The 17,424-nt window shown below is 37.1% G+C and overlaps 1 protein-coding gene across 1 annotated transcript in view; it reads left to right on the top strand.

Moving 5' to 3' along the window:
* Positions 1-2,036: 2,036 nt before the first annotated feature.
* Positions 2,037-17,424, top strand: part of LOC128553293 (plexin-A1-like) — a gene marked incomplete at its 5' end in the record, with an annotated part of 59,076 nt that continues 43,688 nt past the window's right edge. Inside the window, one exon of the mRNA XM_053534424.1 lies at positions 2,037-2,139. Within this exon, the coding sequence (XP_053390399.1) occupies positions 2,037-2,139 (103 nt within the window). The remainder of the gene's footprint in view (positions 2,140-17,424) is intronic.

The raw sequence follows: 17,424 nt of genomic DNA, 5'->3' as shown, positions 1-17,424 counted from the left end.
AGCTGGATATTTCTGCACCACTCGGTTGAGAGCTGATATATACAGGGTAAAGGTCACCGGTCCGGCACAAGAACACTGCAGGACACCAAACCACAGCGGCTCCGTGTCAGATGCCGATTTTTGACAAAAGCTTTCATTGTTCTGTTCATTGAGATAAGATTCTATCCATTTCAAGGGAGTGGTATTTTAAAACCCAAATTCATCTTGAAGGATTTGAATCAGTATCGGGATATTGATGGTATTGAACCTGCACTCAAGTCGATCATGACCACGATTGTTTATTTAAATTTTCATCTATGGTTTCCAAAAGATCATTATACATTTTGACATTGCTTTTCAACCCCTGATATTTTCTATAGGCACTTGGTAAGCTGGGGGGAGATTGTTAGCTTCAATATGTTTTATTGTTTTGATTTAGGGGCAGCTTTTTCAAGAATTTTGGAGAGGAAAGTTAAATTTGACCCCCTGGGGGATAGTTTTGCAGTTCAAGTGGGAGACCTTTCTTCTTCAAAAAGGTTTTATTACAGCACTTTTCATTCCTCGGGGAACACACCAGCAGTGATCGATTCCTTTTTCTGTCACAAGGGGAGCAAGTTGTGAAAAATGCTCCTTTAATTTCTTATTTTGGTATTCACATCAAGTTCACAAGTTGTAGATTTTGATGCATATACAAGTTTCAAAATACTGTTTTCAGAAAGTGGTTTGAACGCTGTAAATGTACCGGTATTTATAACACAGGTGGATTTGAGTAGGAAGGATTACCATTGCTGGGTGTTCATTTTGATTTGTTGTCAAGATCATTTCTCAACTTGATTATTTTATCAGCAAAGTATCGTAGAAAGTCATTTGCCAAAGATACTGCACTTGTGTGTAATTGGAGTGGATTGCCCTTTCGATTTTTCCCAGTAAATAGATGTAACAACATAAGCTTTTTGATGTTTCTTTCTGCTTCTCCCAATCTTGTTCTTGTAGTACTCATCCTTGGCCTAGAAAGTTCAGCACTATATATATTTCTTACACTACTATATACTTCTTTGAAAGGTCAGATTTGTCATTCATAAAGATTTTTTCTATTGATCGTTTGTATTGTTTCAGCTGTTTTAGGTATCCAGAGTACCAAGGAACTGTCGGTCTACAGAAAAGTTCTTTCCTTTAGAGGGGCATGTTCAGAACAATGTCTGACGTGATTTAGTGAACTCAGACACAAATCATTGACATTGGACGAGTTCACTACAATGTTATTTATTGACCAAATTTCTGCTTGTAATATGTCACTGGATACAGTTTTCCAATTGCGAAATTTGATTTTTTTCCTGATCAAGGGAGGACGACACGTTAAAATGTTACAACTAACAAACCCGTGGTCAGAGGTGTAATAGTCTGGCAAAGGTTCTGAACATTCCCCCAAAATTTGTCTTCTAGCTTTGTGATCATCAGGTCAAGAATATGACCACCAGAATGAGTAGGAGCATTGACATTTTGAACAAGTCCAAAAGATCTCAAACGCTGCTGAAATTGTTTTGTTGTAGCAGTCTGACTTATTATCCATGTGGATGTTAAGTCACCTAACACACCAGAGACTCAGATCTTGTCGTTATTTTGTTCAAGAAACTCAGTGAATTCTGTCATAAACATAGCTGAGTTACGGGGTGTCTCTCCGATATGGCGGTCTAGATATACCAAAGATGTAGAGGATGAATGATTGACTACATACTTTCCATTCAGCATATTCAAAGGACTGAAAGGTTTTTGCTGGGCATCTTGACACTTCGAGATTGTTTCTGTATAATAGGGCATGTCCTCCACCTTTACGGTCAGGTCTCGGGTCATCATCAAAGCAGTAACCACCCCAAGACAATTCCCCCCTGACAACGTCATCACCATCTGGCTGTAGCCAAGTTTCAGTGGTCACACAGAGGTATATATTTTGAAACATGTAGCTCATATTACTCAGGTGAGCGATTCAGGGTCATCATGACCCTCTTGTTGTGTTGTAGTCTTCAGTTGAGTTTCATTTGTTTCTACTTCTTTTACAGCATTGTGTGTACTACCACGAAAAAAATAACAGGTTCATCTGAAAAAGTAATTCTTACGGTGAAAAAAAAAAGTTCAACTGAAGAGGTTTATTTTACATACAAGGTGAGCATTAAAATAATGATTCTGTTACATCTCTACAGAATGAAATGTCTTACAATTCTCCTCAGTATATTTCAGGACCCTTTTTTGACTGAGCTGTGTTTGGTTAAGTTTTTGTATGTAAGCAGTTTTTGGTTAAGTTTTTGTATGTAAGCTGATATCTCAGTACCTACTAATGGGAAAGGATTGAAACTTCACACACTTGTCCATTGTCATGAGCTGATATGCATTGTACAGGTTCTACTTATAACCCAGTTTTGCAATTTTACAAAATTATGCCCCTTTTTCGACTTTTATATTCATTCAGTTGACAAGGCTGTTGAATACTGTGAAATCTTTTAATTTCATCGGCACAAAATTTTGTGGTTTTGGCCAAAACAGCTGTTTTGTGGGGACATAAATTCATGGATTTTCCATTTTTGAAAAAAAAAAAATTTCCACAGGAAAAGATCTAGTATATCTTTTTGTTCTGTCATGTGAAACCCACATGTGTCAAACAGCGCTACCATGGTTACTGAATTTGCAATCTATGTCGCGGGAGATTAGTGAGTGATTATGTGCCAATTAACAACCGCATTATCTATAATTATATGACCCCTAATTTGAAAAACTTCATGAAACTGTGAAATACTCAATAAGAAAAGTCTGCGCCAATTAAAAAGTGTCAAAACCATAGCACTTGGAATATAGTCTTGCACAATTAGCATTCATAATCAAAACAAAATAAAATTCATCACCAGGTTTCAAGCAAGAACTAGTTTTTGTATTGCAATTAAAAAATTTTTTTTTTTATAGAATTGCTGATTTTATGTTGCTAAGAATGTGTTTTTGCACATGATTGATAAAATCAGGGGAAAAAATGTTCCGTACATGCCTGTTGTTGAATACGTGTCTACATTTAAAATTACAAGCTGTTGAAACTTGTGCATGTGTTATTTTCTGCCAAGAAACAGTAAGGGTGAATTGGGTAAAAGAAATCTGACCCCAAATCTAGCAATTAATTTATGATATTTTATAGTCCAAAGTAGTAGTAGTTTACTGCATGTCATGTTAACAGCAGAGTGGGGCCGAAAAAATCAAATAACAGCCACAGCATAGTGCGGTTGGCACGTGATGCTACGTCAAACTTATTTTTAGGATCTACTTTTACTTTGACAAACAATTCATGATAAATTTCTGAATGAAATAGTTGGTTTTGTTCCGACGCATACCTATGTTTGTCATTGATGGAGCCTCCATAAACTGTACAAAAGCTGCAGATCAGTACTGCCACATGCACACAACTACGGACCAGATGGGACCGCTATGGTGTCTTTATGGCGACATTGAGTACAATTTACATTATCATGTCATAATATGTTCGTTGGGACTTAATTTCGTGATTGAGCTGAATCACAAAATCCACGAAAATTAATCCCCTACGAATAATAATGATTCCACAGTAGCCGAGCGTTGCTGTGCTCTGACAGCTCTTGTTTGATGCAGAGTAACTTTTCTCAAATGTTACTGTCATGAGTCAGTTTTTCCTTCTGCATATTACCCAACAAAATTGTTCCAAAAAAGGGTTTTAAGCACTTCACCAAACAACTGAAAACAAAAAGCTCAAGGTGTGCTATTGTGATTACCCTGTGTCTGTCGTTCGTCTTTAACAATATGACTGTTAACACTGAAGAGGTCACTATTTGAGCTCAATCTTACTGAATCTTGGTCAGGAATTACCCTCAATGAAATCTCGCACAAGTTTGTTGATGGGTCATCTTGGGTCAAAACCTAGGTCAGTTAAGAGGAAAATCTTGTTTGAACACTCTAGAGGCCACATTTTGTACCTCATCTTTGTGAAACATTGTCATTCCATAGGTATATATTCATTGTTTATTCCTGTACAGGTGCACACAGGTAAGAAAAGCAAAAAAAAGACAGGAGTAATTCAGAATCAAAATGCAATATTTAGATTTAAATCTTAAAAGAACATCATTTAATTGAACAATGTGATGTACAAATGCATATATTATTCTATTTTTGGTTAAAAATTGTAAATTACTCTGAGAGTACAGGTACACAAAGGTACATACATTTCGTCAATGTCAGCTTTTAGACTGCTGATTCCAGTAGAAGGTGGGGTAAGTACATTGCTACATTCTCACGACCACAACAAGTTTCTGTTGCATTCAAGATCTTTATCACATTCATGTTGGCCTGTATCATAATGTGGCAGATGGTTTGCTACCAGAGACTGAACATCATTGGCATCGAAGCCTTCAAAATCTGCTTCAGAATTCGAATTGCCAAAATAAATTTCAGTGTTGTCAGCCATTTTTGTTGACGCTTCAAATTTTCTTCTGGTTAATTAATATTCAAAAACAACCTATCATATGATCAGTTCTAACCAATGAACAATGGCATTACTCAGGAAAACACCCCTTGATGTACACGTATTAAGTTTTGTTGCATGTGCAGACGTAATGTTACCTTGGTTACATGGAATTTCCCATGGCGTAAAAATTGAGTATTCTCAGTTCCCGTACGACAGTGTAAACATGTGGGGACTGACTTAAGCCGACTCCCGCGTTGTAAGGGTTAAACAACTTCTTCCCATGAACCACTTGATGGATCTTCATCAAACTTGATCTGTAGCATCATTATATGGTCCTCTCCCAAATTTTTATGCCCCCGGCATCTACTGATGCAGGAGACATATAGTGATTGTCCTGTCTGTTCATCAGTCCGTCTGTTCATCCGTCCGTCTGTTTGTCCGTCCGTACGAGGTTAACCAAATGGGACCGTTTCGTCTAGCATCAATACCCCTTACTAGAATGACTTGATACTTATTCAGATATAACCTGTGACCATTCCTTATCTTCAAGCATCACCTGACCTCAGTTTGACCTTGACCTTGACCTCGTTTTGGACTTTGGTTGCTTTGTATCGACAAGGATGCCACCGGGGGCATCAAGCGTTTATTGAACGCAGCTTCTTGTTTCAAATGGGGGCACTTTGACCTTGACCTTGACCTCGTTTTGGACTTAGCCTTAGGTTGCTTTGTATGGGCCATCTCTTGGTTAACCAAATGGGACCGTTTCCTCTAGCATCAATACCCCTTACTAGAATGACTTGATACTAATTCAGATATAACCTGTGACCATTCCTCATCTTCAAGCATCACCTGACCTCAGTTTGACCTTGACCTTGACCTCGTTTTGGACTTAGGTTGCTTTGTATCGACAAGGATGCCACCGGGGACATCAAGCGTTTATTGAACGCAGCTTCTTGTTTCAAATGGGGGCACTTGGCCCCTTTTAGGGGCCGTTAGAGCTAAAAATAGAAATACCTTTAAATGACTTCTTCTCATGAATCACTTGATGGATCTTTATCAAACTTGGTCTGTAGCATCATTATATGGTCCTCTCCTAATTTCATTCAAATGGAGGCACTTTTAGGGGCCACTAGAGCTAAAACTAGAAATACTTGTAAACGACTTCTTACCATGCACCGCTTGATGGAACTTTATTAAACTTGGTCTGTGGCATCATTATATGGTCCTCTCCCAGATTTGTTCAAATGAGGTCACTTGGTCTCTTTTAGGGGCCGCTAGAGCTAAAAATAGAAATGCCTTTTAAACAACTTCTTATCATGAACCGCTTGATGGATCTTCACCAAACATGGTATGTAGCATAATTATATGGTCCTCTCCCAAGTTTGTTCAAATGGGGGCACTTGGTCCCTTTTAGGGGCGGCTAGAGCTAAAAACAGAAATACCTTTAAAAGTTTTTTTAGCCCACCATCATCAGATGGTGGGCAATTTAAATCACTCTGCGTCCGTGGTCCGTCGTCCTTCCGTCCTTCCGTTAACAATTTCTCGTTATCGCATCATTCTCCTCAGAAATCTTTGACCAAACTTTGTCAGAATGATGTATTGATACCCTAGTTGTGTCCCCCTGAAAATCAGACTGGTTCAACAATGTTTTTAATGAGTTATGGCCCTTTGTTTATTTCTATAATTTACATAGATTTATATAGGGAAAACTTTGAAAAACTTCTTGTCAAAACCACAGAGCCTAGGGCTTTGATATTGGTATGAAGCCACATCTAGTAGTCCTCTACCAAGATGATACAAATTATTTCCCTTGGGTCTAATATGGCCCCGCTCCGGGGGTCACATGGTTTATATAGACTTATATAGGGAAAAACTTTGAAAAACCTCTTGTTCAAAACCACAGGACTTAGGGGTTTGATATTTGTATGTGACATCATTTAGTGGTCTTCTACTAAGACTGTTCAAATTATCCCCCTAGGGTCAAAATGGCCCCGCCCGGGGGTCACATGGTTTACATAGACTTATATAGGGAAAAACTTTGAAAATCTTCTGGTCCAAACCACAAAGACTAGGGCTTTGGCATTTGTAATGTAGCATCATCAAGTGGGTCTCTACACAAGTTTGTTTCAAATTATCCCTCTAGGGTCAAATTTGACCCCCTGGGGTCCACATGGTTCAATATAGACTTGTATAGGGAAAAGCTTTTAAAATCTTTTGTCAATAAACCCACAACATTCAAATTTGGACCACATGTATGGTTTTGAGTGGCAGAGAACCTTGACATGAGTTGACCTTGATTTTAACCTAGTGACCTACTTTCACATTTCGTAGCTACAGCCTTCAAATTTGGACCACAGCCATAGTTTTTTTTCACTGAAAAAAACTTTGACCTTGACATTGACCTAGTGACTACTTTCTCATTTTTGAAGGTACAGGCTTCAAATTTGGACCACATGCATAGTTTCGTGTTCTGAAATGAAATCTGACCTTGATTTGACCTAGTGACCTACTTTCAAAAATTTCTCAAGCTACAGCCTTCAGATTTTGGACCACATTTCAAAGTTTTGTGTACCGAAACAAACCTTGACCTTTACATTGACCTAGTGACCTACTTTCACATTTTTGAAGGTACTGGCTTCAAATTTGGACCACATGCGTATTTCTGTGTTCCGAAATAAAATTTGACCTTGATTTTGACCTAGTGACTTACTTTCACATTTCTCGAGGTACAGCCTTCAAATTTGGACTACTTGCATAGTTTTGTGTACCGAAATAAACTTTGACCTTAAGATTGACCTAGTGACCTACTTTCACATTTCTGTAGCTACAGGCTTCAAATTTAGAATACATGCATAGGATTGTGTACCGAAACGAACTTTGACCTTGACATTGACCTAGTGACCTACTTTCACATTTTTGAAGGTACAGGGTTTAAATTTGGACCACATGCATAGATTGTGTTCTGAAGTGTAATTTGACCTTGATTTTGGCCTAGTGACCAAATTTCACATTTCTCAAGCTACAGCCTTCAAATTTGGACCACTTGCATAGTTTTGTGTACCGAAATAAAACTTTGACCCTTTAAAATTGACCTAGTGACCTACTTTCAATTTCTCAAACTACAGCCCTTTAAAATTGATGCACATGCATAGTTTTGTACAAAGAACTTTGTCCTTGAAATTGATCTAGTGACCTACTTTCACATTTCTCAAGCTACAGCTTTCGAATTTGGACCACATGCACAGTGATGTGTACGGAAATGAAATTTGACCTTCAGCTAGTCATTAAGTCTTGAAATTTGGAACACTCAAAAATGGCACATTGGTGGGCGCCAAGATCACTCTGTGATCTCTTGTTTAATTTAATTTTTTTTTTTTTGCTCACCTGTCACAAAGTGACAAGGTGAGCTTTTGTGATCGCGCAGCGTCCGTCGTCCGTCCGCCTGTGCGTGCGTGCGTAAACTTTTGCTTGTGACCTCTCTAGAGGTCACATTTTTCATGGGATCTTTATGAAATTTGGTCAGAGTGTTCACCTTGATGATATCTAGGTCAAGTTCAAAACTGGGTCATGTGTGGTCAAAAACTAGGTCAGTAGGTCTAAAAATAGAAAAACCTTGTGACCTCTCTAGAGGCCATATTTTTCACTATATCTTCATGAAAATTGGTCAGAATGTTCACCTTGATGATATATAGGTCTGGTTCGAAACTGGGTCACATCCCTTCAAAAACTAGGTCAGTAGGTCAAATAATAGAAAAATCTTGTGACCTCTCTAAAGGCCATATTTTTCTTGGCATCTGTATGAAAATTGGTCTGAATATTCATCTTGATGATATCTAGGTCAAGTTCGAAACTGGGTCATGTGTCATCAAAAACTAGGTCAGTAGGTCTAAAAATAGAAAAACATTGTGACCTCTCTAGAGTCCATACTTTTGAATGGATCTTCATAAAAATCGGTCAGAATGTTCATCTTGATGATATCTAGATCAGGTTCGAAAGTGGGTCACGTGTCTTCAAAAAGTAGGTCAGTAGGTCAAATAATGAAAAAACCTTGTGGCCTCTCTAGAGGTCATATTTTTTATGGGATCTGCCTGAATATTGGTCAGAATGTTTATCTTGATGATATCTAGATCAAGTTTGAAACTGGGTCACGTGCGGTCAAAAACTAGGTCAGTAGGTGAAATAATAGAAAAACCTTGTGACCTTTGTAGAGGCCATATTTTTCATGGGATCTGCATCAAAATTGGTCAGAATGTTAACTTGATGATATCTACGTCGAGTTCGAAACTGGTTCATGTGCAGTCCAAAACTAGGTCAGTAGGTCTAAAAATAGAAAATTCTTGTGACCTCCCTATAGGCCATATTTTTCAATGGATCTTCATGAAAGTTGGTCAGAATGTTCACCTTGATGATATCTAGGTCATATTTGAAACTGGGTCACGTGCGGTCCAAAACTAGGTCATTAGGTCAAATAATAGAAAAACCTTGTGACCATTCTAGAGGTCATATTTTTCATGGGATCTGCATGAAAATTGGTCAGAATGTTCATCTTGATTATATCTAGGTCAAGTTCGAAACTGGGTCAACTGTGGTCAAAAACTAGGTCAGTAGGTCAAATAATAGAAAAACCTTGTGACCTCTGTAGAGGCCATATTTTTCTGGGATCTGCATGAAAATTGGTCAGAATGTTGATCTTGATGATATCTAAGTCAGTTTTGAAACTGGGTCACGTGCAGTCCAAAACTAGGTCATTAGGTCAAATAATAGAAAAACCTTGTGACCACTCTAGAGGTCATATTTTTCATGGGATCTGCATGAAAATTGGTCAGAATGTTCATCTTGATGATATCTAGGTCAGATTTGAAACTGGGTCACGTGCAGTCCAAAACTAGGTCATTATGTCAAATAATAGAAAAACCTTGTGACCACTCTAGAGGTCATATTTTTCATTGGATCTGCATGAAAATTGGTCAGAATGTTCATCTTGATGATATCTAGGTCAGTTTCGAAACTGGGTCAGGTGCAGTTAAAAACTAGGTCAGTAGGTCAAATAATAGAAAAACCTTGTGACCTCTGTAGAGGCCATATATTTCTGGGATGTGCATGAAAATTGGTCAGAATGTTCATTTTGATGATATCTAGGTCAGTTTTGAAACTGAGTCACATGCGGTCAAAAACTAGGTCAGTAGGTCAAATAATAGAAAAACCTTGTGACCTCCCTAGAGGCCATATTTTTCATTTGATCTGTATGAAAGTTGGTCTGAATGTTCATCTTGATGATATCTAGATCAGATTTGAAACTGGGTCAACTGCGGTCAAAAACTAGGTCACTAGGGCTAGACATAGAAAAACTTTTTGACCTCTCTAGAGGCCATATTTTTCATGAGATCTTCATGAAAATTGGTGAGAATGTTCACCTTGATGATATCTAGGACAAGTTCGAAACTGGGTCACGTGCAGTCAAAAACTAGGTCAGTAGGTCTAAAAATAAAAAAACCTTGTGACCTCTCTTGTGGCCATATTTTTCATGAGATCTTCATGAAAATTGGTGAGAATGTTCACCTTGATGATATCTAGGTCAAGTACAAAACTGGGTCACATTCCTTCAAAAACTAGGTCATTATATCAAATAATAAAAAAACCTTGTGACCTCTCTAGAGGCCATATCTTTCAATGGATCTTCATGAAAATTGGTCAGAATTTTTATCTTGATGATATCTAGGTCAAGTTCAGAACTAGGTCACATGAGCTGAAAAACTAGGTCACTATGTCAAATAATAGAAAAAACGACGTCATACTCAGTTCATGTGGGGACAGGTGAGCGATTCAGGACCATTATGGTCCTCTTGTTATTTTTAGCTCCACTATTCGGGGAATAGGGGGTTATTGTTGACTGTCAATGAATATTCGGCTTCAGCGTCAGTGTGAGCTTTCTTGGTTAAAGTTTTTAGACAACCTTTGTTTTTAGCTCACCTGTCACATAGTGACAAGGTGAGCTTTTGTGATCACCATTCGTCCGTTATCAGTCCGTCCGTCTCGTGCGTCCGTGCGTCAACAATTTCTTGTCTGCACGATAGTGGTTTCATTTATGATTTTATTTTAACCAAACTTGCACACAACGTGTATCACCATAAGATCTCGGTTCCTTTCTTGAACTGGCCAGATCCCATTATAGGTTCCAGAGTTACGGCCCTGAAAGGGCCAAAATTAGCTATTTTGACCTTGTCTGCACAATAGCAGCTTTATTTATGATTTGATTTTTACTAGGGATGGGAACGAATATTCAGAAATGGGTCGAATATTCGAATATGAAAATCAAATTGGAATATTTGTAAATTATTGTATATTTTTTTTTTTTTTAAAATAAGTATCATTGATTTTGGACAATATGAGCGTGCTAATTCTACAGAATAAATCCATGTCATGTTTGTTTATCGAGTATCAAAAGATGTCCAATTAACAAGAAAATAGCAATGCATAATTGGCAGGGGTCATCGTTACGGATTAACAGTTTGCAACAGGCGTCTGTGTCAGATGTATGTCAAAAGATGTCCAATTAACAAGAAAACTGCAATGCATAATTACCTGGGGTCATCGCTACGGATTAACAGTTTGTATTAGGCGTAAATGCGATATCTTTTTATCTTCTGTTCATTTTTACTGGGGCCTGTTTTATGTAATTGTAGATTTTTTTTTCGAAAACAATACCAAACTTGTAGATATTGCTGATCTTTTCACAATATTTTGTACGACGTTTCAGATCATCCGCAGAATCGGTTTTCATCCGCAATCGGCTGTATTCGAATTAAATTTTGAAGTACTTTATAAGAAAATCAAGAAATAACATATGATTGATGCATAAGTTCATGTTGAAGGAGGTTTAAGTCTGCCTTACTTGCTTTTTACACGGCGATTTTTACACGCCGATTGAAAATTTTCAAAATGGCGGCGGTAATACAACAGCGCGTCACGTGTTTAAATGGGACGACCTGCTATTTTTAGATAAAATTGCGACGGTTTAGATTATAATCGTTTTGATTTTTTGTATCATTTTGAAGCTAAAACACTGAATTAGTTAAATATGTTCACGATTATACTGACAGAATCGTGAAATAAAACGTTAGGATCGGCGGGTTTTGCTAGGTAGGATCGGGTTACCCGAAACAAACTTTTTTTTTGGCCTTATTACGTATGATGATCCACGCTTTAAACAAATGAATACGTTGTGGATATGCCAATCACTCAATCTGACTAAAGTACTTGATCTTCTAAACGAAGATCTGAGAACGACCCATTCACATTCGTCTTCTGTATATTTTGGATTTCCAATATTGCTACTTTTATTTTCGCAAATCTATTTTCGTTTGAACCAATCAGACAACTTGTTCGAATGTCAAAGAGTAAGAAAAATTTGCAGTTAATCCAGGGCTCGAACCCGGGACCTCTCGCTTATAGAGTAAGTGACTAACCGACTGAGCTAACCGGTTATCTGACATCTATCGACATAAAAATTGTTGATATCTAAAACCAAGGCTTTTTAAAGCTTGCAGAATGTTGTAAGTTAGCTTTTGATTGGCTAGCGGAAGGGTTGTCAGAACGAGGCCATCAATAGCTCGTTGTCAGATCCTATGCGTAGCGTAATAGGAGATGTACTTTAGTCAGATTGCCAATCACTTTAAAGAATTTAAAGCTTCCATTAAAACAAACCGAATATTCGAATATATAGCAAACCGAATATTCGAATATTGATTTCAGTATTCGTTCCCATCCCTAATTTTTACCAAACTGGCACACAACTTGTATCACCATAAGATCTTGGTTCCTTTCTTGACCTGGTCAGATTCCATTATGGGTTCCAGAGTTATGGTCCCTGAAAGGGCCAGAATTAGCTATTTTGACCTTGTCTGCACAGCAGCAGCTTCATTTATGATTTTATTTTAAACAATCTTGCACACAACTTGTATCACCATAAGATCTTGGTTCCTTTCTTGAACTGGCCAGATTCCATTATGGGTTCCAGAGTGATGGCCCCTGAAAGGGCCAGAATTAGCTATTTTGACCTTGTCTGCACAATAGCAGCTTCATTTATGATTTGAATTTAATCAAACTTGCACAAAACTTGTGTCACCATAAGATCTCGGTTCCTTTCTTAAACCGGCCAGATCCCATAATGGATTTCAGAGTTATGGCCCCTCAAAGGGCCAGAATTAGCTATTTTGACCTTGTCTGCACAATAGCAGCTTCATTTATGATTTGATTTTAACCAAACTTGCACAAAACTTGTATCACCACAAGATCTTGGTTCCTTTCTTGAACTGGCCAGCTTTCTTCATGGGTTCCAGAGTTATGGCCCCTTAAAGGTCCAAAATTGGCTATTTTGGCTTTTGCAGCCATATAGAGACTTCATTTATGGTTTTATTTGATACAAACTTCCAAAATATCTTCAGCAACAATAAATCTTGGATTCCATGACAAATCAGATCCATCGTAGGTTCCAGAGTTATTTTATCTTACATCTGATTACCTCCCCTGATTGTAATCAAAATGGATTTATATCAGTAAGTACTTATAGGACTTATTTGAAATTTCATTATTGTCATTAGTTGGACTGAGCCAATGAGGGTAGATAACTATGGACTGATTTTATGTCAAATTACCTCCCTTTATTTCCAATTAAAATGGGTATATCTCCATAACTAATAAAGATGCTGATCTGAAATTTCATTTATGTCAACAGATTTATTTGGCAGATCCTTCTTTTGTTCGCTTACAATCATTTTTTTTTAATTACTTCCCTTTTATGTTACTATAAATAGCTTATTTATAGTAACTTTTTTATTATTGGCCGTAGGGAAAAACCGAGACCACTTTTCTGTGGTACAACATGGATGGTACCTCCACTTTTTAGGTGTATTTTGACATATCTGTACCTTGTAAGAATTTTCTTGTCCTCAAGTGCAATGATAACAGGTGAGTGATATAGGGCCATCATGGCCCTCTTGTTCTTTGTTACTATTACTTATATCTTACTGTAACTTTACATAAACATTGTCCAGCATACAAACATAGTATGTGCAGGGGCTTGGCCCAATATACCCAATGTCAAGGTCACCAAGGTGTTATACTTCGGTTATTTTTAAGGTTAAAGTTTTTTGGCAACCTTTGTTTTTCTGTCATATCTTTGTTACTATTGTTTATATCTTACTGTAACTTCACATAAACATTGTTCAGCATACAAACGAAATATGTGCAGGGGCTGGGCCTGTTATACCCAAGGTCAAGGTCACCAAGATGTTATACTTGGAATTATTTTCATGTTAGTTTTTCGAATGCTTCGTTTATAGACATATCTTTGGTACTTTAAAAGATAATGACTTGAGATTAAAAATATTTCTTTATAATCATCATTTGCATGTGTGGTTACAATCCCCATAACTCTTAATTGTATTTTTGACAGAATTATACCCCTTTCATACTTAATTTTTTTTGACAAACCTCGTTTTCTGGACATTACTTTGGTACTGTATAAGATAATGACTTGAAACTCAAAATATATCTTTACCATCATCATCATTACCTCTTCCATACTTGACCTTTAACCCCTCTGAGTAGTAGGGTCTTTTTATTTCTTGTTGTATCTTCCTTTTAAAGTAGAGGTCTCTTATTGAGACATAAATTCATTTTACTGTCAAATCGCCGAAGAGTGGAGTGCGCTGTCTTACAGACAGCTCTTGTTTTAATTCTTTTTAGCTCACCAGTCACAAAGTGACAAGGTGAGCTTTTGTGATCGTGCGGCATCCGTCATCCATGCGTCTGTGCATCCATACTTTTGCTTGTGACCACTCTAGAGGTCACATTTTTCATGGGATCTTTATGAAAGTTAGTCAGAATGTTCATCTTGATAATATCTAGGACAGGTTCGAAACTGGGTCACGTGCGGTCCAAAACTAGGTCAGTAGGTCTAAAAATAGAAAAATGTTGTGACCTCTCTAGAGGCCATATTTTTCAATGGATCTTCATGAAAATTGCGTCAGAATGTTCACCTTGATGATATCTAGGTCAAATTTGAAACTTGGTCACATGTCTTCAAAAACTAGGTCAGTAGGTCAAATAATAAAAAAACCTTGTGACCTCTCTAGAGGTCATATTTTTCAAGAGATCTTCATGAAAATTAGTGAGAATGTTCACCTTGATGATATCTAGGTCTAGTTCAAAACTGGGTCACATACCTTCAAAAACTAGGTCAATAGGTCAAATAATAGAATAACCTTGTGACCTCTCTAGAGGCCATATTTTTCAATGGATCTTCATGAAAATTGGTCAGAATTTTTATCTTGATGATATCTAGATCAAATTTAAACTGGGTCACATGAGCTCAAAAACTAGGTCACTATGTCAAATAATAGAAAAAACGACGTCATACTCGAAACTGGGTCATGTGGGAACAGGTGAGCGATTCAGGACCATCATGGTCCTCTTGTCTTTTGATTTGACCTAGTTTCTGGCTCCATTTGACCTAGATTTGAATTTGACCTAAAGCTTATCAAGATTAACATTCTGACCAAGTTTCATAGAGATATTATCATAAATGTGGCCTCGTGTTTACAAGCTTTACATTTGATTTGACCGTGTGACCTAGTTTTTGACCCCCACCTAACTCAGATTTAAACTTGACCTAAAGATCACCAAGATTAACATTCTGACCAAGTTTTAATAAGATATGGTCATGAATATGACCTCTAGTGTTAACTAGCTTTTTGTTTGATTTGACCTGGTGACCTAGTTTTTGACCCCCACCTAACACAGATTTAAATTTGACCTAAAGATTGCCAAGATTACATTCTGACCAAGTTTCATAGAGATATTGTTATAAATGTGGCCCCGTGTTAACTAGCTTTTCCTTTGATTTGACCTGGTGACCTAGTTTTTGACCCCCACCTAACTCAGATTTAAACTTTACCTAAAACTCAGATTTAAACTTGACCTAAAGATCACCAAGATTAACATTCTGACCAATTTTTAGCTCGACTATTCGAAGAATAGTCTAGCTATTCTACTCACCCTGGCGTCGGCGTCGGCGTCACACCTTGGTTAAGTTTTTGAATGCAAGTACATACAGCTATCATTTAAAGGCATATAGCTTTGAAACTTATTTATACTTTTTCTAGGTCAATTACCAACCTCACTGGGTCAAGTTCCATAACTCTAACATGTATTTTGAGCAAATTATGCCCCCTTTTGGACTTAGAAAATTCTGGTTAAAGTTTTACATGCAAGTTACTATCTCCAAAACTAATGTAGATATTGAATTGAAACTGCACATGTGCCTTTGAGGTTATAAAACTAGTTGATAGCACCAAGTCCCATAACTCTGACCTTCATTTTGGGCAAATTATGTTCCCTTTTGGACTTAGAAAATTCTTGTTAAAGTTTTGCGTGCAAGTACATACAGCTATTACTAAAAGGCATATAGATTTGAAACTTATTTTTTCTTTTTCTAGATCAATTACCTACCTCACTGGGTCAAGTCCCATAACTCTGACATGTATTTTGGGCAAATTATGCCCCCTTTTGGACTTAGAAAAACCTGGTTAAAGTTTTACATGCAAGTAACTATCTCCAAAACTACTACAGATATTAAATTGAAACTTCACAACTTAGTTTTTGACCCCCACCTAACTCAGATTTAAACTTTACCTAAAACTCAGATTTAAACTTGACCTAAAGATCACCAAGATTAACATTCTGACCAATTTTTAGCTCGACTATTCGAAGAATAGTCTAGCTATTCTACTCACCCTGGCGTCCGTGTCGGCGTCACACCTTGGTTAAGTTTTTGCATGCAAGTACATACAGCTATCATTTAAAGGCATATAGCTTTGAAACTTATTTATTCTTTTTCTAGGTCAATTACCAACCTCACTGGGTCAAGTTCCATAACTCTAACATGTATTTTGAGCAAATTATGCCCCCTTTTGGACTTAGAAAATCCTGGTTTAAAGTTTACATGCAAGTAACTATCTCCAAAACTACTACAGATATTAAATTGAAACTTCACACGTGTCTTCGGGTTATAAAACTAGTTGATAGCACCAAGTCCCATAACTCTGACATGTATTTTGGGCAAATTATGCACCCTTTTGGACTTAGAAAATCCTGGTTAAAGTTTTGCGTGCAAGTACATAAAGCTATTACCAAAAGGCATATAGCTTTGAAACTTATTTATTCTTTTTCTAGGTCAATTACCAACCTCACTGGGTCAAGTTCCATAACTCTTAACATGTATTTTGAGCAAATTATTCCCCCTTTTGGACTTAGAAAATTCTGGTTAAAGTTTAACATGCAAGTTACTATCCCCAAAACTAATGCAGATATTGAATTGAAACTTAACATGTTTCTTCGGGGTTATAAAACTAGTTGATAACATCAAGTCCCATAACTCTGATATGTATTTTGGTCAAATTATGTCCCCTTTCTAACTTAAAACTCTTTTGATATTTCACATTTTGGGTAATAATTTCCTGCTTCTGTGACAATATTTCGAATAGTCGAGCTTGGCTGTCTTAAGGACAGCTCTTGTTAATAAATATGGTCATGAATATGACCTCTAGTGTTAACAAGCTTTTCCTTTGATTTGACCTGGTGACTTTGTTTTTTACCCCACCTAACCCAGATTTGAACTTGACCTAAAGATCATTTAGGTTAACATTCTGACCAAGTTTCATCAAGATATAGTCATAAATGATGATATCTAGATCAAGTTGAAACTGGGTCAAATGCGGTCAAAAACTAGTCAATTAATAATAAAACCTTGTGACCTCTCTAGAGGCCATATTTTTCATGGGATCTGTATGAATGTTAGTCTAAATATTCCTCTTGATGATATCTAGATCAGTTTCGAAACTTGGTCACGTGCGGTCAAAAACTAGGTCAGTAGGTCTAAAAATAGAAAAATAGTAGGTCTAGAGGCCATATTT

This window comes from Mercenaria mercenaria, unplaced genomic scaffold, assembly GCF_021730395.1.
Source record: "Mercenaria mercenaria strain notata unplaced genomic scaffold, MADL_Memer_1 contig_3679, whole genome shotgun sequence".
In the NCBI taxonomy this organism is placed as follows: domain Eukaryota; kingdom Metazoa; phylum Mollusca; class Bivalvia; order Venerida; family Veneridae; genus Mercenaria; species Mercenaria mercenaria.
The sequence above is the reverse complement of the archived record's forward strand: the minus strand, read 5'-3'. Positions and strand labels throughout refer to the sequence as shown.